Raw genomic sequence first — 23,105 nt, 5'->3', positions numbered from 1 at the left:
GCATGAAACCCTGAGTTCAAACCCTAGTACTGCCAAAAAAAAAAAAAAAAAGAGAGAGAGAGAGAGCTGTGAGGGCGATGGGACAGGGAACATGGTCCTTGGGGCGGTGCTGTGTCCAGGCCATGGAGAGGAGGAGCAGGGAGGCTGGAGGGTGAGGGCACCACACTGTGGTGTTACCAGAAAACCCTCAAACCGCAAAGTCTTGAAACACATGTCTGGGCCCTACTGGCTAGCAGGAGGGACCTGCTGTAGTAACCCCAGACTAGGGACGGGATAGGTTGGTTCCTCCCAGCTGTGCATCAGGCCTGAGAGAACCCCGCACCGTGACACGCACACAGCCAGCCTTGTGCAGCCCCTCCCTGTGTCCCACTCATGGACCTCACACCTGCCCCCGACCCACCATGAACTGGATGTGACTTTCCTCTGCCATCGCCTTCTCTGTTCCCTCTTCCGGTTCCTTTCTCTGGAGCAGAGAGCCTGCTCTGGGCACCTGCTCTGTGTCCCAGGGAGGAGGCCAGGTGCAGCCAGCCTCCACAAGTCCTGGAGACCACAGGAGACACAGCCCTTGCCAACGGCGCCCTCTGTCGACTGGAGGGGAAATGACCACAGCGGTTTTTGGGTGTACAGGCACAGGTGGGTGCCCACTCCTGCTACTCAGACCCATACTTCCTCACAAAGTCCCTGTGTCTAGATTGTAAAGGTGCAGATGAGCTGCACCTAGCCAGCAGGAGAATGTTCTATCAGGTCCTAACAGGAATTTCTAAAATTCCAGTCCTAGAAATCAAAGCTCAGAGCAGAGGGTATCCGGTTTGCAGGGCTGAGGAGACACCTCTGAAGTCCCTTGCTGACAGTAGGATCTGCCTCCTAACAAGGCTGGACTGACTGACTTATGCTGGCCTTGGGGCATGGAGGGCAAGCTGCTTCTCACCACTCCCCCCAGAGGCTGCAGGCCCTGCTCAGAAGGCTTTGCTGAGAGGAGGTCATGACACCTCCTACCTGTTACCCCTCACCGCCAGGCCCCTCTTCAAATGCACCCTTTTCCTTGGCCATTATAGGGCCTGGATGCTCCTCCTGGCTTCCCAACATGGTCTCCTTCTTACCTTGTCTAAATGCCCTGAGAAGTGCCCTGCCTACCATGGCTAGCCCCCTCTTGTCCAGCCTTCCTCTTCAGGACAGCCACAGGACAAACACCTTCCAGTGGCTGCTTTCAACGCCAAACTGACCTGGTGAAGGAGGATCAGAGCCTATTGCTAAACAAATCCAGGAAGAAATAAACACATGAGCAAGAAGAATAAACCAGCCAACTCCACCATAGGCGCTCACTTGGCTCTCAAAGTGATCCTGTCCCAGGCCTGGGGGCTCAGGCTAGGGTAGAGGTGCCTCCTCAATTCTGCCAGGGCTGCCCACTGGGGTGGAGCAGTGTCTGGGCATGTGAGTAGCAGATAGCAGACATACAGACCCCACCCTGCCGGAACTGGGGTTGGGCTGCCCTCTCTTGGCCACCCGTGTTCTCCTTCCCAGCAACATTGCCTTAGGAAGGCAGGGTTTGTTTAGCTGGGGTGATGCTGCAGGCGAAGCAGCAAGAGAGGAAGCTGTGCCCTGCTGCACACTGGCCGACACCCCCAATGCCCATGCAACAGTCTCCTCCCGGATCTTTGAAGAAATGACATAGGTGTGACAGACAGAGTTCAGAGATGGGACCCACAACTCCATGAGACTCTGGTTTTCACTGGAACCCAAGGCCCTGGGATTGTCCTACGGGATCTGCCCACACGGGTGCTTCCCTTCAGGGGCTCAAGGCACTGCGACCACAGGCGACGCAGGGCCCAGTGAGAAGTACTGTCTCACAACCGAAGGTTTCACAGCTGGCTGTAAGTGAAACACAGAGGTGCTGGTTGCACGCCCATGTTCACTGTGGCATATTTACCACAGCCAGGGGGCAGAAGCAACTGGTGTCGACCCAAGTGGATGCATGGATGAGCAAAGGGTGGCTCAGACCTACAGTTCCAGCTACTCTGGAGGCTGAGCTGGGAGGATCACTTGAGCCCAGCCTATGCAACCAACGCAGCAAGACCTCATCCTCTCCCCTCCAAAATATGTAGCCTATTTATAAACTGGAATCTTTTGGGTTGGCCTTTTCTTTTTCTCCTTGTTTTTTGTGGGGCTGAGATTGAACCCAGGGACTTGTACATACCAAGCAAGAACTCTACCACTGAGCTACATGCCCAGCCCCGTACAATGGCATGTCATCCAGCCCTAAGAAGGAAGGAAATTCTGACACCTTCTACAACATGGGTGAACCATGAGGCCATTTTGCTGAGGGAAATAAGCCAGCCACAAAAGGACAAAGCCGTGTGGCTTGTTGACTTATCTGAAGTGACTCAAATTCATAGAAAATAGAGTGGTTGAGGCCGGGGCTTGATGTAGGGATGGGGAGTTAATATTTAATGAGAACAGAGTTGGTTCTGCAAGATGACAAAGTTCTGTGGGGATGGTTGCCCAGCAACATGGAAAGGCTTAATGCCCCGGAAAGGCACACTTAAAAATGGTTAAGATAGCAAATTCTGTTACCTGTATTTCGCCACAAAAAGAGAAGGAGGGTGGAGAGGGAATTGACTGGGCCTGTCCCTGAAACCTGGGAGGGGACTTTCTTGGGCTTAGCTCGCATTCCTGGAGGACCCACCTAATGAGACCAGGCTCATTTCATCATCAAGAATCTTCCTTTGAGATAATGGTTTTTTTGTTTCTGTAGTTTTGTGGCGGCACTGGTTTTTGAACTCAGTGCCTCTTGCTTGCAAGGCAGATGCTCTTACGGCTTGAGCCACTCTGGCAGCCCTTTTCTGTGATCAGTTTTTTCGAGATAGAGTCTCTCAAACTATTTGCCCAGGGCTGACTTCATTCCACAATCCTCATGATCTCTGCCTCCCGAGGCAGCTAGGATTACAGGGCTGAGCCACTGGCAGCGGCTTCCTTTGAGATATTTTTAAAACTGGGAGACTATAGGGAAGAATTTGTGCTTACATGGAATAGTATCCATGTCATTTTATGACACACCCAGTCTTCTGGTTCACAGCAACCAAAGAGCAGTGGTGTAGACAGGAAAACAAATTCTGTAGGAGAGCCAGCTACAACCAGTTGGGCCTACGTTTGTTTCAGTGCTCCTGACTATAAACACATCTGATCTGGGGTTCTCCTTTGACCTGGCTCTAACACCTTACTGGTTTCCCTGTGAATGGGTTATATAACATCTTTAACACGTGTTCACTCTAAAAAACAAAAGTGTTGTCCAGTGCTGTGGCCCAAGTTTATAATCCTAGCTACTCAGGAGGTAGAGACTGGGAGAATCATGGTTGAAGAGCACCTGGAGCAGTAAGTTTGCCAGACCCCATCTCAACCAATGACCGGGTTTGGTGGTTCACACCTGTCATCCCAGCTATGCAGGAAAGTATAAATAGGAGGATTGCAGTCCAGGCCAGCTTGGGCCTAAAGCAAGAGTATCTCAAAAGTAACCCGTGTGAAAAGAACTGGCAGAGTGGCTCAAGTGGTAGAGTTGCTTGCCTACCAAGATGAGGCCCTGAGTTCAACCTCTAGTACCACCACCACCAAAAAAAAATCCAACCAATCAACAAACCAACCAAAAAAAAAAAACCCTGTTAAATAAAATAGCAGTTCTTTTAAAACAGTTTAATAGTTATCATTTAAATAAGGCTTTGGTATGGTTTTGCATGTCTTTACAGTTTCTCTTCTGTAACAGACATCTTACAGAACCTAGTATCAAATTCATGAGGCCACTGGCTCCTCAAGGTATAAAAAGAGAGGTAGAAAGACCAGAGAGAGGGGCTCACTTCGTTCTGGGGTGTGTGGTGCACATCCCCACAAGGAAGTTGCACCCTCAACAGGTGGTGGTCCAGTCAGGCCCTGGGAGTGCCAGATGCCTGCCTACCTAGGAGACATTGCCAAGACATCCACAGGAAGCAGAACCAGGAGGGTGGGGGTCTCCAGAGGCCGGCAAGGCCCTCTCGCCCACCACCCACCCATCCAGCTGGGGGTGGCAGCCTGACTGTGAGGAAAGCAGAAATCTGGGCCTCGTCTAGCACTGTGGTCCCAGTGAGGTGCCTCCCCCCGGGGACTGTGGGCCAATGTCTAGCTGCAGACATCTTTGGTTGTCATGACTGGAGAGAGGGAGGCAGGAGGGTGCTACTGGTATGGAGTGGGTGGAGGTTAGGGGCACTCCTGAATATCCTACAGCACGCAGCATGCCTCACCACAGAGAACATCTGTCAGAGAAACAAAGCCAAGTGGACGGAGTGAACTGGGGTGGGGAGACTCCAGCCTGGCACCGCAGCTCTTCTAATAACAGGTGCAAGCTCCCCCCGGAGGGCTGACTGCAGGCAGAATACACCTCCCTTGGAGGAGGACACGACTGTCCCCACTGGCAGGCGGGGAAACCAACGCTCAGAGAAGCAATGAGCCAGGTCCTGACCTAGGCCTGCTTGGACACTGGCGTCTGCCCTCACCTTTTCTTCCAGCTCACTGGATTCCTCCTGAGCCACTGGCTCCACTGTGAACTTTGTCCTTTGCTCACACATTTAAGGTGGAGATCCACTGAATCTTTTAAATGGATCCTGTTGTCTCTGGAGGCTGCGGGCGCCAGAATCCTGGGTGGGGCTGGTGGGTGAAGGAGCTAGAGGTCCTCATGGGCAGGGATGAGGTCCACCCTCTGGGCCTGTCCAAACACCAGGAAGGTGCCCAGCCCCAGGTTGCTGATAATGGCCACCAGGTTGAACACACAAGTCCAGGAGCCCGTGGCCTCGATCAGGTAGCCGCCCAGACACACACCTACCACACCTGGACCCAAGAGAGCACAGGCAGACTGAGCGCTCCCCGGCAGCTCAGCCCCACACACCTGAGAGCTCCCAGGACAGAGTGAGGCCTGGCATACCTGCCCTGTAGACCCTAGGGTAAATTTGGTTGTCTGAGCTTTTGAGCCAAGGAAGGGCTGGATGCAGATTCAAGGTCTCAGAGGACAGAGACCCCACAGGCCTTTGAAAATCACCCCCAATGGGTCCCTCCCCCTCCCATGTCCCTCCAAAAGGGAACTAAGAGCGGTAAGCAAGTTATAGGAAGTGGAGAAGGAGTCTCCACCCCTCCATCAACCCAGCCTCTTGACAGAGGAGCCGGGTGGTAGCCCAAAGGGCCTTAAACTATGGGGCTGACTCACATCTGGGGGTCAGAGGGATTGGTGGCCTCTGAGCCATTTGCCATCATCCAAGTTAGGTGGGCCTCTCAACAGACAGCTGTGTTCCCCCTGGGTCAGCTCAGGGAGACCTTCCCGCTGGGACACCTCAAAGGGCACCAGGCACAACCCTTGTAGGACTAGGACAGCAGAAGGGATGAAGCCCCACCCTGACCCTGGCTTGTTTCCTAGTGGGCTCAAACTCACAGGGTAGGAGAAGCCCTGGAGGCCTGTCTCTCACCTGCCAAGGCTCCTGCAGTGTTGGCCACACCTGTGAACAGGCCAGAGCGAGAATAAGGATATGAGAGTCTAGGCATTGTGGTTCCCATGGACCACCTGCCTGGGGGCAGCCCTGCTGGCCAGAAGAGGATACAAGGCTGGTGTGAGCAATATATTCTCACCAAACAGAAAGCCTGCGCAGGACGGGGCCAGGTCCTGGATGTTAACAGAAATGCCACTGTGGGAAACAAGAAGAAAGAAAGCAGGTAAGTGGCTACAGGTCTGGTCACCCCGTACAGAATGAAGGAACTGGTGGAGGACAGGAGAGGGAGCCCCGTCACTGGACGCCATGGGGCCTGCCAACCCTAACAGGATGCTACCTGGTCTGCAGGCTCCATCCAGCCCACACAGCAGCTCTGCCACCCTCACACCAGACACAGCGCCGGAAGCTACTTCTAACACTGGAGCACGTGGGAAAAACATGTTCGCAGCGTGCTCAGAGCACACTGATGGTTGTCTGCTGATTTGAAATGGCCTTGGGCTGCTGGTTCCTAAAGGTGGGATCCTTGTTTCTATGGATGGCCCTGGTCCGCACCAGCTGGATACTCAGATCAGCTGTGCTGAGTGACTATTTGTGGGGATCCTGCTTTGTCCTCACCTTTCACAGGCCCCTGCCCAAGGTCTAGGTGCCCCCTGGAAGCCTGGGCAGCCCTGCTGGATGGGGCATCAGGCCCTTTCTTACCTGTGGTTGAAAGTCTGGAGGCCAACGGAGGCTGATGCAAAGATCACAGCCTTGAGAAAGCTTGTGGTGTGACCCAGACACAGGGCGAAGATGCTTGACAGGCCGAGGCCCATCACCTGGAGGAGAAGGTTGGTGAGGGGCACCATGAGCCATGCTGGCTCCCATGGCCTGTCCCGGCTCAGCCCCACCTGGCAGCTACCCAGATACACCAAACAAAGGTCAGGTCTGCCTGACCTGAAAGCCCCTCCCAGGCTGGTGTCTTCCCAGAGGACAGCTGGGATGAGGCTCTTCATAGATGAGCTCAGCCTGCTGGTGGGGCTGGAGGCAAGAGGCCTTCTTTGTGAGTGTCCAGGCCCAAAGGGGCACAGAGCCCATGTGTGGAGTTCAGAGGAGGGTCTTAGGCCAACCAAACTGGCCCCCAACACTGACCTAAAGCGCCTTCTAGTGGCCACCTACACTGTCCACCTTTGGGGTCCACACCCCAGCAGCTTGGCCTCTCTTGATGGTTTTAGCACCTCCAGACTCTCTGCCGTTAGACAGACTTGTCCTCATCCTTGGCAGGTGCCAGCTGAGGCCCTGAGTACTTCTTTCTGCAGTGACTGCGGCCCATGACCTTGACGTTGGCCCGGTCCCAGAAACCAGGTGATTTGGGTACACAACCCCAGGACCCAGGAGATCAGAACAACATAGAGAGAACCATTTGAACAATTTTCCTACCTGCATGAGCTTCCGGACTGTGATGGTTCTGTAACCTGTGCAGAGAGACAGACACAGGACGAATTCCCATTGGCCCACTTGGGCTGATTCCCTGATAGTCCCCCTGAATAGCCACAGAAGGAGAACAGGGGAGGAGGAAGGACAGGGGTGGCCCAGGGCGGCACCTCAGCACTCAAGGCAGGGGTATCTCCCGTCACACACAAGGCACCTCCATGTACAGAACTTGTGCCCTGGAGGGTCCCTGAGGCTGAGGTCTGCACAAAAAGCATGGAAGGATGGTCTTTTGTGTCACTGAAAGACAGCCATGCGGGTGATTACAGAGGTGCCAACCATCAGACGGGTGAGTCCTGCTTTCTCTGTCTCTCCAAGTTTTTGTAGCTTTTCCACAGGAGTGCATTTTTTGCACTGAGGAATTCTAACATGTTGAGAATAAGCGCATGTGTGTCTATGAGGGCACGGCCCTAGGGATGGGAGCAGGGTGTGTGCAGCTGGAACTCTGTGGCAGGGCTCCCGAAAGCCCCCCGGGGCTCTGGAAGGTTCAAGAGCAAACTGGCTGCCTGCAACCTCTGACCCCACCAGGTACCTTCCCTCCCCTTCAGAGTGTCAGGGGCTGTGTCTGGCCCCGAGGGGGGGATCTCCATAGTCACCATGACACTAGGGTCCTCTCACTGTCCCCACCCGGCCTGTGAAAGGGGAGAAGCACCTGACTCAAGGCTCCCTCAGCCTCAGGCTGCATCCATTCCCTGAGCTGGCTCTGAAGGCCAGGTCCCTCTGTCACAGCCTTGCCCTGGCTCTGTAGCCAAATTCCAGATGGGAGTGAGTGAGGCAACTGAGAGTGTGGCTTCTGCCAGGACGCCCCCCTCCCCCCGCCAGGACTCACCCTGATTGATGAGGTGGTCAGAAAGAAACCCACTGAACAGACTGGCAGGAATTGCCACCAACCAGGGTACCACATTGAAGACCCAGCCCTGTGGGGAGGAGCACAGTCTCAGAGATGGCTGTCCAGATCTACCCCACCTAGGAGAGCTCTTCCCACCCACAGGCTGGGCCCTAAAGAGAGGCCAGGCCCATCCTGCCTATCATCAATCCCTGGGAAAGATCCAGGGGTCAGAGCTGGGCTGCCCTGCCTTGGAATGTGCAGCCCAGGGGGCCAGGGGCTCTCCTGAGTAGCAGGTCAAGGTCTTGTGCTGGAAAAGCTGTGCTCACAGCCTCGGAACCAGTGCCTACTCTCAAGTACAGACAAAGCCGTCTCAAGGCTTCAAGCCCACAGGGGATCAAAACCACCACAGACCCAAGTGGTCTGGTCATCTGCATGTTGGGACCCCAGCCCGGGTCTAGCATGGGAGTAAGCAGGCAGCTTTGCGGCTGTCCTTGCCCTGTACAAGCTCTCAGCAGGGACCCACCTTGGAGTGGGGGAAGGTCTCCTTAAAGAAGGTGGGCATCCAGGAGAGGAGGATGAAGAAGGAGCATGCAGAGCACAGCTGGGAGCAGATGGCTGCCCTGTGTGGGGCACCAGGCTCAGGCCTCTGACCAGTCACCAACCTCCTCCCCACCACCCACTCTTACCCCTGGGTATCAAAGTCCCACTCCCTCTGAGACCTGGGCAGCTTGCTGGGGATTCAGAGCCTGGAGCCCTACCAAGAGCAGCCAGATACACACGCCATGGTTCCATCCCTGTCCCACACTCTGCCCGGCCATGCCAGCCCCAGCTCACCAGACAGACGGTTTCCGGAAGAGCTGTCTCCAGGGCACTTTGGAGGGCCTGGCCATGGGCAGGCCTTGTGCCAGGACACCCAGGGCCAGGAGGAGGTCTGAGGGAGCAAGCGGTTTAAGAGTGATAGCTCCAGGGCTATCACAGGGGGAGGAAGGGTGAATTCAAGTTTGATATATTTGATACATTGTTAGAACTTTTATAAATGCCACGCGTAACAATGTACACCCACCCAGAACAACAATTTAAAAAAAAGAGGGATCAATCTCAGGCCAGGTGTCTGTTCCTAATACACTGGCCACCTGGGTTGTGCCTAATGAGCAGGTCACAGGCATTGTCTGTTCTCCCAGGGCCTGGTCCCACAGACCTTCATTCTTGCTACCTGCCTTCACCTACGGGACTCACTGCTCTGCCTTAGCTCCAGATAGAATGAATCCAGGGCTGTGACAGGCTGAGAACTCAGCAGTGGACATTTTCTCTTGGGCTCTGGTTTAGAGAGTCTTTTGGAGCCAGTTACAGTTGCAGCCCCAGGATCCTGGTGAATCGACCCGGCACCACTAATGTTCAGGGACTGATTCAAAAACAGTGGCACTGTGATCAGTTCACACGGCTGCAGTTACCTTTTTCACTTAGCAGGTACTTGTACAGGTAACACACCCAGAGCAAGGTGAGGCCACCAGAGAAGTAGAAGACGCTCTGCCAGCCACACCACTCCAGCAGCAGGGAGCCCACAGCCCCTGTCACCAGTGTCCTGGGGGGACAAAGAGGAAGTGTGGCTGTGACCCTTGGCTGCTGACCCTTGGCTGCTGTCTACAGACAGCACTTGGAGACACTTGGAAAGCCCTTCCCCAGTATGAGAAAGCCCCCAGAAAAGCATGTTTTATGGCCTGAGGAACAGCTGCTCAGATGCCCAGTCCTGTGGGTTTTGTATTTGGGAGAGACTGGGGACGTTGGAGCAAGGGAGGGTTTTGGATCAGGGACAGAGCATAGAAGCAGCTGCTATGGGACCTGAGTTGTTTTTCATTTCTTGCTCTTAGACTTTCACATTGGACCATGATTTGCAAATGGATCCTTTAAATTAAAAAGGCAATGAGAGGAAGGATGACCGAGTTGACACTGAAATGAAACCTCCATTTGTTTATTTATTTTTTTTTGGCTTCCTGTATCATAGACAATAAAATTCCAGAAAAATCTCTCAGCGCAAAAACACAACCCCTACTTTGCCATATCCTGAGGGCCTTACTGTCCCAGAAACAATGGGGGACCCTCCCGTCTCCTGCTGAGGCCCAGCTAGGAAATAGTCACTGCCTCCGCAGGACAATCAGAGAGCATGTGGGGCTCTGGGTGGGACAGAGCCAACCTCCTCCTTCCTGAGCCTCCATTCTACACAGCACTTGAGGAAGTGAGCTAGGCCTCCAGCTTGGGAGTAGTGCTTCTTCTCCCTGCTCCCTGGGCACAGACAGAGCCTTCCCTGCCTCGCACTCCACTGCCCAGTAAACCACTGGCCACCCAGGTAGAATGAGATTTCAGATGAATAAGGGACCATTCTGTAGAAGGGTGACCCCTGGTGTTTATCTGACATTCACACTTCACTGCCCGCTCTGTTTTTATTGCCAGCCTGTCTGGGCTGCTCCCGGCCCCACCCATAGGTGCCTCTATGCCCCCCCCCCTCCTGAACTCAGCAATAGCAAACCAAGGAGGGCTTGAGCCTGGTACATCACAGACAGTGCTTCCACCCACCTTCACCGAGCAAGGCCTCTGATAGTGGTGCTAAGTCTGCAGGGGTGGGCACAGGGAAGGGAAGTCTGAAGGCACACTGTCTCAGGAGTAGCCCCTGTGCCCTCACGTGGGACTGGGAGCAGAGAGCGGGTGGCCTCTGGCTCCCTCAGCACAAAGGAAAGGGAACAGCTGCTCACCCAACACATGTTCCAGAACCCCAGCCTGCATTGCCTGGAAAGGCAGAACCATGCACAAAGGAAGCACCCTGCACAAGCCTCGGAGAGCAGCAAACAGTGCTGTCAGAGCCCAGCCTCAGGCTAGTGGAGCCTGCAAGGCACCTCCAGACCTGGCCACCCCAGCTGTTCCTGCAGGCCACCCCTTGAGGGTACACCTGACAGCCTTACCCAAACTGGGAGCCAGCGCCAACTGTGCTGTAAGTTAAGGCTCGCTCGCTCTCCCGCACTCTCTGGGACAGCAGGCTGGTCAGGGCCGGGAAGTAGACACCTGGACCGAGCAGAGAACGCAGTCACCCAGGCTTCCAGCAAGGGTCAGCAAACCAGGGGTGAGAGCCAGGCCAGAAGGCTCATCCCCAGCCATCACTCAGGTTTGGGTTGTAAATCCAAAGGATGTCCTACATATCACCCCATAGTCCCCAAGGGACTAGCAGGGCTTAGCTTTTCGTGATACTTGGTGAGGAAACAGACTTGGTTTGGGTGAGAGTGGCACAAGCTGGTCCTTGCTTCCCAGTTTCACGTCGGTTCTCTGGCTCCCCGGCTGCACCCTGCAGAACACTTGTACTGGCATATTCACGCACACACCAGCTTCTCTGCTGGGTTCCAGCATCCTTACATACCTCATGCATGCATGTCACATGCAGACACATGCCTCTGCCAGGAGACCATTGCCACCTGTGGTCTTATAGACGGACATTCCTCCTTAGGATTTTCTTTGGACAGCGAGTTCTTTAGCAGTTTGAATGTTTGGAAATTACCTTACAACCCCATGTCCTCTCCATTCTAGACGGTTCTAGAGCCTCAGTCTGGAGGGGCTCTGTGAGGGATCTGGTGTACGGATGATAACAGGGACGGGTCTCAGGGAACACCCTGTCTTTGTCCACAGGACACTGAGTCTAAATTTTATGTTTTTATCCATGACGGTAACATATGTCATGTCTGCCAGTTCCCTGATGGAAACTTTTATCCACAGGGCATGTATTAAGAGGACTGCCAGGGAAGAATCAAAATTGTGGAACACAGAAAAGGCATGATCAGAGGGAAATGTGTAAAGTTAAGCCTGTTGATCAGGAGGTAAAAACTGCGAACCAAATGAGTAAGCATTTAACTCAAAAGGTTAGAAAGGGCCCAGCAATCCCTGCTGCCCATCAAAAAAAGAATAGAAATAACAAGGGATGGAGGCGTGGCTCAAGTGGTAGAGCACCTGTCTAGGAAGCACAAGGCCCCAAGTTCAAACCCCAGTACTGCAAAAAGAAAAGAGGACTGCTCAGAAGGTCCCATTTCTTGAGGGCCATTGTCAGCTACCTGCCCCTGGGTCCGGAGCCTCTCCGGAAGGCAAATGCTCCCAGGGCAGGAAAGCCACAGGACTGTGGTACCCCAGCATTTCCCTTTGCCCTTGTACAGGTGTAGCTATAGCAAGGCACCTCACCATCCCTATAGACAGTCACCATTGTCAGCTGGTCACTTTGGCTGCCCCAGGGCCCCCCAAAGCAGACTTTTGGACAGAGTAGCATACATGCCTATGGTGCACAATCCCCTTGTCTACCCCATTCTGGTACCAGAGGTGGAAGCCAGCAGCTTGAGGGAAGCAGCCTGAGGCACTCCTTACCTTGCAGCAAGCCTGTGAGGATGCGTGAGAAGGTCATGAAGACCAGGTGGGCACTGCCAAGGCGGGCAAGCAGTGGAGTAACAACGGTGATGAAGCCCCAGGTGGAGGCTGACAACAGGATGACCTTCTCACCCCCGATGCTGGAGAGGACACAGAGGGAGGGGAGAAGATGGTTTTGCAGGCAGGCTGAGGGGCATTGCTGCCATACAGAGCCCTCTGGGATGGGTGCTGCAGAGGTCCCACCCTGCAGAGCAGAGGCTCACAGCTGAGTACACAGGGCTGAGACTGGTCTACCTCAGAGGGCTGCCTCTGAGGTCACTGCCCACCTTAGAGCTACTTCTTAGGATTCAGGGTGCTCCCTGCTGACCCAGAGCTGCCAGGCCTGGCCTCTCCTCTCTCAGGAAGCATCTTCTCAGGGTGGGGCCTCTACCCAAATATTTTCTGAGTTCCTTCCCCAGGGGCCCCTCCTCTCCCAGTGTGCAGCTGCATGTCTTGGCCCATAGCCCCTGAGAGGCCCACGGTGGGTGGCGGGGAGGTGACCTCCCTCAAGCCTGGGCTATGGGGTGCCTGGGGAGGGGGCGGACAGGGGAACAGCAGGGTGGTTACCGGTCCCCAAGGTGGCCGCCCACCACCTGTGTCAGGCAGTAGCCCCAGAAGAAGCTGCTAAGCACAATGCTGGTCTCCTTCTTGTTCCAGCCAAAGTCCTGGCTCATGGCGACAGTGCAAACAGGCATGGTGACACGGGCACAGTACAGCAAGCAGGTGCCTAACAACAGCATTCCTGTCCATGCCTGGCACTCAGGCCTGCAAAAGAGGAGGAGACGGTCAGGAAATGGAGAGGCCTCCCAGGAATCCTGTGTCACTCAGAGACTTCCCCAAGTGCCAGAGAACGGGAATTGGACGGGCTTATAAACATCTGAATGTACCTACTGGCTGACTCCTAGAACATGAACACGGAGGACACATGGCACAGCAGAGACTGGGAACAGCCTGACAGCCTATAGGAGTGGCAGGTTCATGGTGCCCAGAGCCTGAGCCAGTACTGTCAGCTGCCAGGACTGCAGCCAGAGTCCAAGCGGTGGACCAGGTACAAGTAATGCCCACATTCCCAAGATTCCCTTGGTCCTCATGGGCCCAGGAAGACAACCAACATGCCAGGGACAGTGTGATGTGCAAGGGCATCCAGAGGCATCTGCGCTCAGGTGGAGCAGCACAGTAAGCCCCTAAGGACACCCTGAGAAAGCTGCCAGTCCTGCTCATCAGAAAACTTTGGGACAGGCAGAGCTGAACTGTCAGGAGAGGGACAATCAGGACCTTGGAGGAACTGGGGCAGGGGAGAGGAGGCCAGAGCAGCTGGACCCTGTGCAGAGCCACACCCCAACTTCTGGCTCCCAGGCAGGCGTGGCTCACTGACTCCCTGTGCAGCTGATGAAAGACTGTGAGAGATGAAAGTTGCCCAACAAGGTAAATAACACGATGGGGCCCAGCTCTGTCTTCCACCTCCAGGTTCTGGTAATAGGCCCCATGCCCCACCTGGTTCCTGACTGCCAGGTCAGGGGGGACAGTTAAGTCTTGAGTTCTTTGTAGTGAAATTGCACAAAGTAAGTTTCGAGCTGCTTAAAATAAAGCCACTCACTCTGCATGGTGGTAAAGAAAGGCCTCTTGGCAGAGTGGACAGTCATCCAGGCCAGACCCAAATCCCAGTCTCACTCAGTTATGGCCTGGACAGGTCCTTCTGTTTCCTCTTGGCTGGGGGCAGTCCTGGGTTGGCCAGGGGCAGGGGCACAGCTGCTGTTCACAGGGGGAGGAGGAGAAGAGGGACCCTGGTAGGAGGGTGGTAGGCTGTGGGCTCCCTGACCCCTCTTCCCAGGCCCTGCAGCCTGTTACATGCAGTGGTCAGCATCCACCTGCAGAGAGCCTGGGTGGGGCTGGGTTGGCAACCCTTAGGGTCCTGGTGCACCCTGGGCTCTGGGCTTTGAGCTAGAGATGGGTTAAGGAAGGACACACGCCCTGCTCCTTTGGGAGATGTCCTGGATTATAAGCCCTCCAGGAGGGGGCACTAGCAACAGCCAACCCCACTTAAGGCAAGGCCCCCTCAGAGCCATGGATACCTTTATAGCACCAGTTCTGCCCAGAGCTGCCACAGCTGGGCCCTGTAGCCCCAGTCCTTGAACTCTTGGCTTGTTCTTGCTCTCTAGTTCCCAATTTGACAGGTAATAGGTGAAAACTAGTTCAGAAACTAACAAGCAACCTGTCCTGCTCTGGCTCCAGGCTCCTTCCTGCAGTATGGGTCACCAAGAGACAAATGGGGAAGTGGGGGCCTGCTGGCAAGAGAGTTGAGGTACACAGACAGGAGAAAATTGGGGGCCTCAGCAGGACTGGTACAGGGCTAGATGTGGGATCTGTGCTTTGGGATGGTTATAGTGGCTGAGATGGGGAACCCAGGTAAAGTGGGGTCTGTTCAATTTGGGCTTTGCTGAGTCATATGCCAGAGAGGGGCTTGGGAAGACCATAGCCATAGGAGTGACTGAGAGCCTTGAGGAGGTGAGGGCACATGACACCAGCAGGGACTCCAGCTAAGAGGGGCAGAGGGACATGAGTTCTACTCCAGTTGGTGGGGTGAGGTCAGGTGCACAATTCCAGAGCTGATGACTTTCTCAGACACCCAGAGTCACATATCAGACTGATGGGCTTAGCTCTGGCTAAGGGGAACCCAGTGGTGGGAGTGTAGGGCAGGGGCTCAAGTGACTGTCTGCTGTTAGGAAGGTGGAGCAACAAAAGTCTTTCTTATTTCTCACTAGTTTTTTCCTTAAATGTTAGTCTTAGGTTAATATCCACCCGAGAGAGAAACCAGGGAATACCAGACCTGACCTGCCTCACTTGCTCTTGGTCACTTGCTCTAAAGTGACTCCAGAAATCGCCAATTTCAGAGGTAGAGATGACGCTTCTGATGGACTTGAGAATCAAGATGGTAATTGTTGCTGAATTTGATTACATGTGCACAGACCACTGGCTCTTTCCTAACCTCCAATCTCCTTTCCTCACGCCTCGGCCATAAATGCCCCTAAACCCTGTCCTTGGGGTGCTGGATTTGAGACTTGCTCTCCCATTTCCATACTTGGTTACCTGGTGAATCAACTCTTTTTCGTTTGCAAAACTTGTGCTTTCAGCGATGGGCATAGTGCATGCAGTGGGTGAACTGGGCCTTGTTTAGCAATAACAGGAAGAGTTGAGAAGGGGCTTAGCCTCTGTAGTAGTCTCAAGACCCACAGCCCCAGGCCAAGCAGGACCAAACCCCAGACAAACAGCAGAAATATTCCACAGAGTACCAACCAGTCCTCCTGGGGAGGTTATCAGGAACAAGGATGTCCGAGAAACTGCCATAGGCCAGAGCAGCCCCAGAGATGTGAGTGCCTGGATGGGCACTCTGGGGAAACTGAGGAAGCCTGAGGAACTCTGACCTTCAGTTGATAATGCTGTATCCATGCTGGCTCACCAATGGTGGCAAATGTACCACCAGGGGGCCCTAGGGTTTTGAGAACTCCAAACCTCAAAGGCAGGAGCAGAATCCTCTCAAGGGATCCAAAAAGAGCTGAGCCCTTTTTATACACACTTGGGGACACCAAGCCCTCAAAGTGAGTGGCGAGCTCTGAAGGGGTGGACTCAGAGCTCACTGCCTATGTGCTGGGGCTGGGATCGCCAAATGCTAGTTTTCCCAAATGCCAGGACAAGGCATACATAGGTGGGGTAGTCAGGTGGGAGGGGGAATTCCAACCACCAAGAACCCAGGTAACTTCAATTGGTTTGAGGCTCATCAGTCAGGAGAAAATTGCAAACAGGTTGGTTCAAGCAAGGCTCTGACCCTATTAAGCTGGGGCTGTGTGTATGTGTTGAAATGCAGTCAGATTCTTTCTCAGATCACCAGGAGCTGGATTTCCAAGCCTTCCCCCTCCAATCCAAATCTGGAAAATGAGACTTTCATGTCAGTCACTGGTCTTGGCGAGGGACTTGATACTCCAAGCCCCTGGAACTCAATAAAAGCTGTGCTGGGGTGAATGTAATAGTCGTTCTTGACCTTTTTCTGAGACAACACACTTTTACCTCTGAAAGTGTCTTTCTATTCTAATAAACTAAACTTTCATGACTTGCCTGAAATCTCTCGATAGATGCAAGAATGGAGATAGCTGCACTGACCCCTCTGGTAATCTGGTCAGCCTTCCATCCCTTGTCAAGGCACTGGTCTGAATAAACACTGCTACTGGGTTACCAGGAACACAGAGTGACAGTCCAAGCTGTCCTGGGCTGGTCCTACCTTGTCCTGCAGCACTGCCCGGCCTCCACAGCCCATTCTGGGTGTGGTAGAGTTTGTTTTTTGTTGACTGGATGCAGAAGTGTGGGGGCAGCTCTATAACTCCTATTAAAATGTACACGGTTCAAAGATGCCTTTCAAAAGGAGTTTTATTCCTTTAAATGGCCAAAGCAGCAAAAGGACCACCTGCTTCTGTTAGTGACCTGCCCAGCATGTGGTCCTTCCCTAGGTGTGCCAATGACCCCAGCCCTGTTGCTGTGCGGAGGGAGACCAGTTAGAAACAGCAAAGCCAGCTGAGATCCAGCCCTCCAGAAGACTGGCACAGTGCTGCCCCAGCCTCCTTGGTGATCACAGGAGGTCAAGAAAAGCCCATCGGCTTCCAGGTGAACAATGCACCCTGACCAAAGGTGCCAGTGTGGGAGGCAGGTAGGGTGAGATGCTATCTGCTTCCTTCTTGCACCCTGGAGGCAGTCTAAGTCTGTCCTTAAACTTGGGTGGGCGGTGCCCAGCCAAATGAAACATCCTCTGTATCCCCTGGGGACACAGAACCAGGAAGTCTAGCTGGAAGGGGCCACCACAATGAGGCCAGATGCCTGAGGCCTGAGTGAACCCGGGCCCGTAACCCCCATCCTCCTGCAGGGGTGGGATGGAGGTGAGGCTGGTCAGGAACAGCAGTTGGGACAGGGCTGTTGACCTGCACAGCAGTGGGCAAGATGCCTCCTGTGAGCCTCCTGCAGCCTTTGCTGCTTGCTGAGAGCCTGTGCAGAGTATCCATGGTCAAGCAACAAGTGGTCACATGGCCCTTAGTAAAGAAAAGGAAGCGTGCGGTCACTGGCAACCAAGAGAGCGGAAAGCACAAGAGAACACCCTGGGGCTGCCTCTCCCCATTTCTGCTCCTGGCACCCCATGATTCTCTGAAGAGAGGCCCAGCTCCCAGAGGTAGAAGTGGGCATCAACAGTTACCCACGCATGGACTGCAGGTGGCCTTGACCACACAAGCCCCCCAGAATTTTCTGCATCTACTCCAGCCAAAGGCCTGTGGAACAACTATCCCAGAGAGCACTGGAGAGAAGCAGTTAAGTAAGGTGAGGCCCAGGCAGAGCCATTAAACTGTAACCTGCAGTGGAGACTGCAGGGTGTTACCCAGGCATCTTTGGGTGAGCCTGCAGAAGCACACACATGGGCACGGGCAGGCCCGGGGGTACTCCTGGTCTGGGCACACAAGCACAGCTCTTCCCTTCTAATGGGCATTGGCAGGGCTGTGCTTTAGCTGTCCCATGTGCCTTCCACATCTCTCTCCAAGACCCCTGGCTTTGAAGGGCTGCTTTTGACCCCTGCTGGGCCTTCCTGTGGCACTGTCACTCCGGTCTTCCCTGCTGCTCCCCTCAGCAGCTCTAGGTGAGTAGGGTCGCCTCTATAATCCCTAGGGCCTGACTCTGGATCCTGAGCGCAGTGCCTTAGCCTATGGGCTTCAGCCCACAGAACCAAAGTAGAGTAGGGGATTTTCTGCAATTTGGGGGCTCCCACTGCTGCCACCATCTTGCACCTCCCTGGGGTACAGTGGAGGCAGTGGAAAGTGAATAGGAACAGGGATAGGAGACCTGCTCAGCTTCTTCCAGTATAGAGGAAAGCCTGGCACCCAGTTACCTAGCCTCTTCAAGTGACCCTGAGTTGCTGCTCATGGCCCTAGGTTGTGGAGTCATCTTCAGGTTTCATGAGGACAATGCCCTGCTAGCGAGACCCTCCAAGGTCACTGGCTGGGAGAAGGGCTTCAGGGGCCATTCGCCAAGTTCTGGGACTTGACAGAGGAAGGGTCCCCCACACCAGGCCAGGCACCTGTGTCGTTCTTCCTCCTGGGGGCTGGGGCTGCTCAGGAGGATCATGCCAGCCCTGGTAAGTGAGGGTAGCCCACTGAAGAGGAGCCTGCTGTGTAGCCTCTCCAGTTCTCTCCAGTCTAGCGCTCCCCACTGAGTCCAGGTCACTCAGTCTCACCTCCCTCCCCATGTTTGCCCCACCCCCAAACCCCTCCACCTACCTGGACCATTGGATTTCCTCTGCTGCTGCCCTGCGGGCCTCCTCTGGAGATGACTGCATGGGGCTGGGGAGCAGGACAGCATGGGTACTGCTGTGTCCCAGTGCCCTGCCCTCCGCCTCCAGCTCTGGCCGAACCACAGGGCAGCACCGCCCAAGTCCACGTGTCAGTCCCAGCACTTCCGTCTGCCACTCCCAGGGTGAGTTGCCCCCGGAATTGGGTCCCCGCCCCGTCTGGGGAGGCTGGGTCAGAGACCTCCCTGCACCACAGTCCCTGAGGTTTGGCCGCTGGGACTAACGGGCATTAGAGAGATATACTGGGGGTGATTCAGTGCCTAGTCGGTCCGATGGCAGACTTTGGGCAGGAAAGGGGGAGGGGGTCCTGCTCTGCCTACAAGCTAGGGGTGATTGAAGTGCCCACAGGGGTGTGTACTAATCCAGTGTACATGAGGAATAAATTCATAACCAAGTGCAGAAGTAAAATTCCAGGGCAACTAATTTTTAAAACGGATCTTTTGGGGCAGGCTCAACCCCGCCCCCCCTTAAGTGACTCAGGTCCTGATCAAGTGTGCACTCAATAGATGTTTGCCGAGGAGTGGAGATGGCCACTGGTCCCTGAAGGCTTGTACAAAGGTGTCTGAGCACTAATCACGGACCAGGCTTGGGCTGGCTCCCACACTGTCCATGTTCGCAATAGGCCATGGAGGACATGCCTGGCAGGAGAAAGCTGGGCACATGCAGCTACATTCTGCTTCTCCTGGTCCCACCTCACGCACCTCTACCTCCACCCCAACCCACCTAAATCCCTCCTGCATTCTGTAGCCAGAGGCCAACTGGAAACATACTATACAGTGTTAAAAATCCACCAAAGTCTTCTCACTGCACTCAGAAGGAAACCCCAGGCTCTCTCTATCCTCCAGCCTTCTGTGCCTTCAACAGCCCAGCTTACCACCGGGGCCTTTGTACCATTTCCAGGTCTTCAATGACCAGCTCTATACACTTATTGAAAAGAACATTAAAAAGCATTAGGACCTGAGGTGGGGGGTGGTGTAGCTCAGTTGGAGAGCCTGTGCTTAGCATATGAGGCTCTGGGTTCAATTCCAAGCATGCACACACACACATATAATCAGGTCCTAAAAGCAAGGTCACTTCCATTTGTATCACAGGTTCAGTAGCACAAAGATAGTGGCAAAGGCTTCTCTGCTCCAGCCCATGGCATTGAAAAGTTTGGGAATTGTTCCTAAACTTATGGCTCCTGAGTATTCTGTTCTCTTCCTAGAGATCATTCATTGACTGCGTGGGCTCTTTGGTAATTTATTTAACAAAACACAAACATAAAACAGTAGATATTTGTCATTTCTACTTGGAGCAGATGTTCTAGGGTGGGTGGACAAAAGGAAAGTAGAATGGATGATACTTCAGAGAAGCTGAGTGGAGGGACCTGAAAGATACTTGAGGTCTGCATCGAGTTGGAGTGAGCATGGGGCAGTGGGCACACAGCTCAGGCCAAAGCCTGGACAGCAGAGAGTGAACACCCATGTGGCCAGAGCTGAGGGAGACAAAAAAGGCAGGAAATGACATCAAGGCATGAGGGGAGACAACCATGAAGAAGCCTGCATCAGGAAGCACTGAATATCAGAAGCTCACCCTGGCTGCCATGTGCACAACCTGGTGGCCAGAGTGGTGAAGAGGACAAGGTCCCAGGGGAAAGGGGGCTCTTGGTACTCAGGTTACAGATGGGGTCTTTGGAGAGCATACACAACCTCCCAGGGCCCCACCTTTACTCAGATGTGAGTGCAACCAGAACTGCCCAAGTGGTGGTGGGGGAACATATCTGGCATTCGGAAGGTCGGCAACATCTGTTGGTGGTGGTGGCTGGGACAGACACACTCTCCAAGCTTCCAGTTCTCTGTGAGCTGCCCCACACCCAGCTCACAGGTGGGTGTGCACCTCAAGGTGGAAAATTTTATGTGGAGATGAGAGTAGACAGGTAAACACCTGGGTTTTGGAGGGTGATCTGTGTGACAGCTGCCACGGCCAGCTGCTCATGGGCTTCCTGCTCCAGGGGCCTGTGGTTCTACCTCTGGTGTACCCCTGCTCCCATCTGTTTTGCTATCCTAGGTCAGCTGCAGAGAGACACACTGTGCCTTCTTTAAGCTGCCTCATGCTTTGCTGCTATACTGTCACCTCAATCCCCTAGTGCTATCCCACTGACAAGCATGAAGGAGGGTAATGTGGACCCAGATCATAGAGTTCCATGAAGGCAGCCTCCAACCTGGGTTGGGTCTCCTCCCTCACTCTCCTTAACCCCATCCCCTCCCAGCCCTATATGTACAATGGCAACTGTAAGAAATAAAAATCTCAGGATCCAGGAGTGGTAGTACTTGCCTATAATCCCAGCATTGAGACTGAGGCAGGGATCTTGAGTTCTAGGCCAGCCTAGGCTACAAAGTGAATCCCTGTCTCCAAAAAAAAGAAAAAGAATTAAGATCTCAGTACTGAACGTAAGTCGCATCCCCCTTCTGAGCTGAACGCTGTACATGGTAGAAAGAAAAATGGGACAAAGAGCTGTCACACTCCACTGTAGCCAGGTGTCGGATTCCATGATGAGGGCAGGTGTCTGTTGGAAGGCCAGCTCCGCTCACGGTTCTTTTCCAGGGCAAGTGCCTTCAGCTGAATCTCATGAACACTGCTGGTCAAGAATCCTAACTGGGCTGGGTGTGGTGGTGCATAGCTGTACCACCAGTGGAGACAGGAGACTCATGGTTCAAGGTCAACACAGGCAAAAGTTAGCAAGACCCTGTTTAACAAACAAACTAAAAGCAAAAAGGGCTGGGGGAGTGGCTCAAGTTACCACCAAAAAAGCAAAAAAAAAAAAAAAAAAAAACCCAATCCTAACTGGAATGTCCAGAGATCAAAGACTAGCCAGTCATACAAGTCTGTCACTAAGCAGCGACCTTTTGTCTGTGGCCAACAGCCTCCTGGCTCTGGCTGATGGCCACCACCTCCGCCCCTGGGCCTCCCCCACCTTCCATGCTATAGTCTTAGGTGACTTGTTTTTTGAGTGACTTGCTTCACTCACAAAAGCCAGCTGGGACATAACCTCAACTGTCAGACATGTGACCCCCAGGAGGCAGTGAGCAGCCCCTATTATGTGTGAGCAAAGCCTGTTGACATGTGGAAAGGAGAAAAGCTGGGTAGAGACTACGTCTGACGGGCACTAATCCTTGGCTCCTAAAGTACACATTTAGCCTCTGGACACAGCAGTCACATTTGGCACAGTAAGCAAAGCTCCAGAAGCCGTATCTTGCAACATGGCCTGCATCTAAAAATGCACCCCTCAAAAGACACATGCAAGCTAGGTGCCAGTGGCTCAAGCCTATAATCCCAGCTACTCAGGAGGCAAAAATCAGGAGGATTGTGGTTTGAAGCCAGCCTAGGCAAATAGTCCTTGAGATCCTATCTCAAAGAAACCATCACAAAAAAGGGCTGGTGGAATGGCTCAAGGTGTAGCGCTGACTCCAGTACTGTTAAAAAAAAAAAAAAAGACACATGCAGGCAGAGTCCATGCATCTTCCACAGTTATATCTCTTGGTCACAGCCAGGTGTCAATGGGTTTGTTGCTCCACTAGCAGGTTTTTCTTCTGTATTATGGTCACACTGGACCCTTACTTGGCCTTCCATCTAGGAAACATTGACAAACTGCAGATGAACAGAGCACCACATCCTGTTAAATATCTACACACACCCTGAGACAACACATCCCAATTCACCACTCACAGTTCTCCTCCTGTGCCACTCTGAGTGTCCAAGCCCCTCTACCATCAGACATTCCATGGCTTCTGGAAGAGGCAGACTACCCCAGGACACTCTACCATGGACACACAGGCTCACGTTAAGTCTGCCATAGCAAGTTATACTAAGGTCCTTTTAGGTAAATAAAAAGTGAGGAAAACATTCCAAAATGGAGGGAGAGCATCTAGGACAGCAGGTCATATGTGTAAGGTGGTCCCAAGCCTCTCAGACTGACATGCAAGAGCTCATACTCAAGCACTCCAGTGACACCTACCATCGTGACCTACCACATTGCTGTCTGTGGGTGTGAGGCAAACAGGAGTGGCAAGGGCATGACATCAAGATCACCACAAATGTCACAGCCATCCTGTGACATAGGAAAGGATAGAAAGTCCATCCTTTCCTATGCCCTAACACCAAGACCACGAAGCACAGGACGTCACGCTGCAGGGTGTGTGCTGCTCAGAGTCCTTGGTATCTGTCTATCCGTGCTTCTCCCTCAGGCCTGAGGAGCCATGAGGGCTGTCAGGAGGAGCCACCAGCACAGGCAACCTGCAGCCATCTCAGCCAATGCCCAGAAGTACTGGAGCTCTCAGCTGAGTGGCTGGCACTGGGTGTGGTGCAGCACTCACTCTAGTTTTGATGTTTGAAACTTCCTTGTAAAAAGATTAAGTACTGTTGTGGTAGAGACACATCAAAAGCAAAGTGTAATTCTTTCTAACCTTCCAATTCTAATACATGACTTTCAATACAAAGTACTAGTACAGTACCTCTTTGTTCTTGT

At 53.6% G+C, this 23,105-nt stretch overlaps 1 protein-coding gene across 2 annotated transcripts; it reads right to left on the bottom strand.

Moving 5' to 3' along the window:
• Positions 1-3,669: 3,669 nt before the first annotated feature.
• Slc17a9 (solute carrier family 17 member 9) lies at positions 3,670-23,008 on the bottom strand. 2 transcript variants are annotated; one of them, XM_074075104.1, is made up of 13 exons: positions 18,531-23,008; positions 12,793-12,990; positions 12,187-12,326; positions 10,749-10,848; positions 9,246-9,376; positions 8,629-8,725; positions 8,318-8,414; positions 7,795-7,882; positions 6,915-6,949; positions 6,198-6,313; positions 5,638-5,693; positions 5,444-5,507; positions 3,670-4,848 (listed from the first exon to the last, which is right to left on the bottom strand). In XM_074075104.1, the coding sequence occupies exons 1-13, from the start codon at positions 18,587-18,589 to the stop codon at positions 4,695-4,697; spliced, it is 1,335 nt and encodes a 444-aa protein (XP_073931205.1). In that variant the 5' UTR covers positions 18,590-23,008; the 3' UTR covers positions 3,670-4,694. The 2 variants fall into 2 exon arrangements, with proteins under 2 accessions (XP_073931205.1, XP_020029313.1); XM_020173724.2 differs by having other exon boundaries at positions 5,478-5,507.
• Between the last annotated feature and the right edge of the window lie 97 nt (positions 23,009-23,105).

This window comes from Castor canadensis, chromosome 5, assembly GCF_047511655.1.
Source record: "Castor canadensis chromosome 5, mCasCan1.hap1v2, whole genome shotgun sequence".
Lineage (NCBI taxonomy): Eukaryota > Metazoa > Chordata > Mammalia > Rodentia > Castoridae > Castor > Castor canadensis.
Note: the sequence above shows the minus strand (reverse complement) of the source record. Positions and strands in the feature narration are given on the sequence as shown.

Excerpts from the sequence above, each read along its gene's own strand:
- Slc17a9 (XM_074075104.1), bottom strand. The coding sequence starts at position 18,589 with ATGCAGTCATCTCCAGAGGAGGCCCGCAGGGCAGCAGCAGAGGAAATC. Across the intron at positions 8,415-8,628 it reads TTCCGGAAACCGTCTGTCTG|GGCAGCCATCTGCTCCCAGC; the intron begins GTGAGCTGGGGC and ends TGCCCCACACAG. Across the intron at positions 6,950-7,794 it reads TGACCACCTCATCAATCAGG|GTTACAGAACCATCACAGTC; the intron begins GTGAGTCCTGGC and ends CTCTCTGCACAG.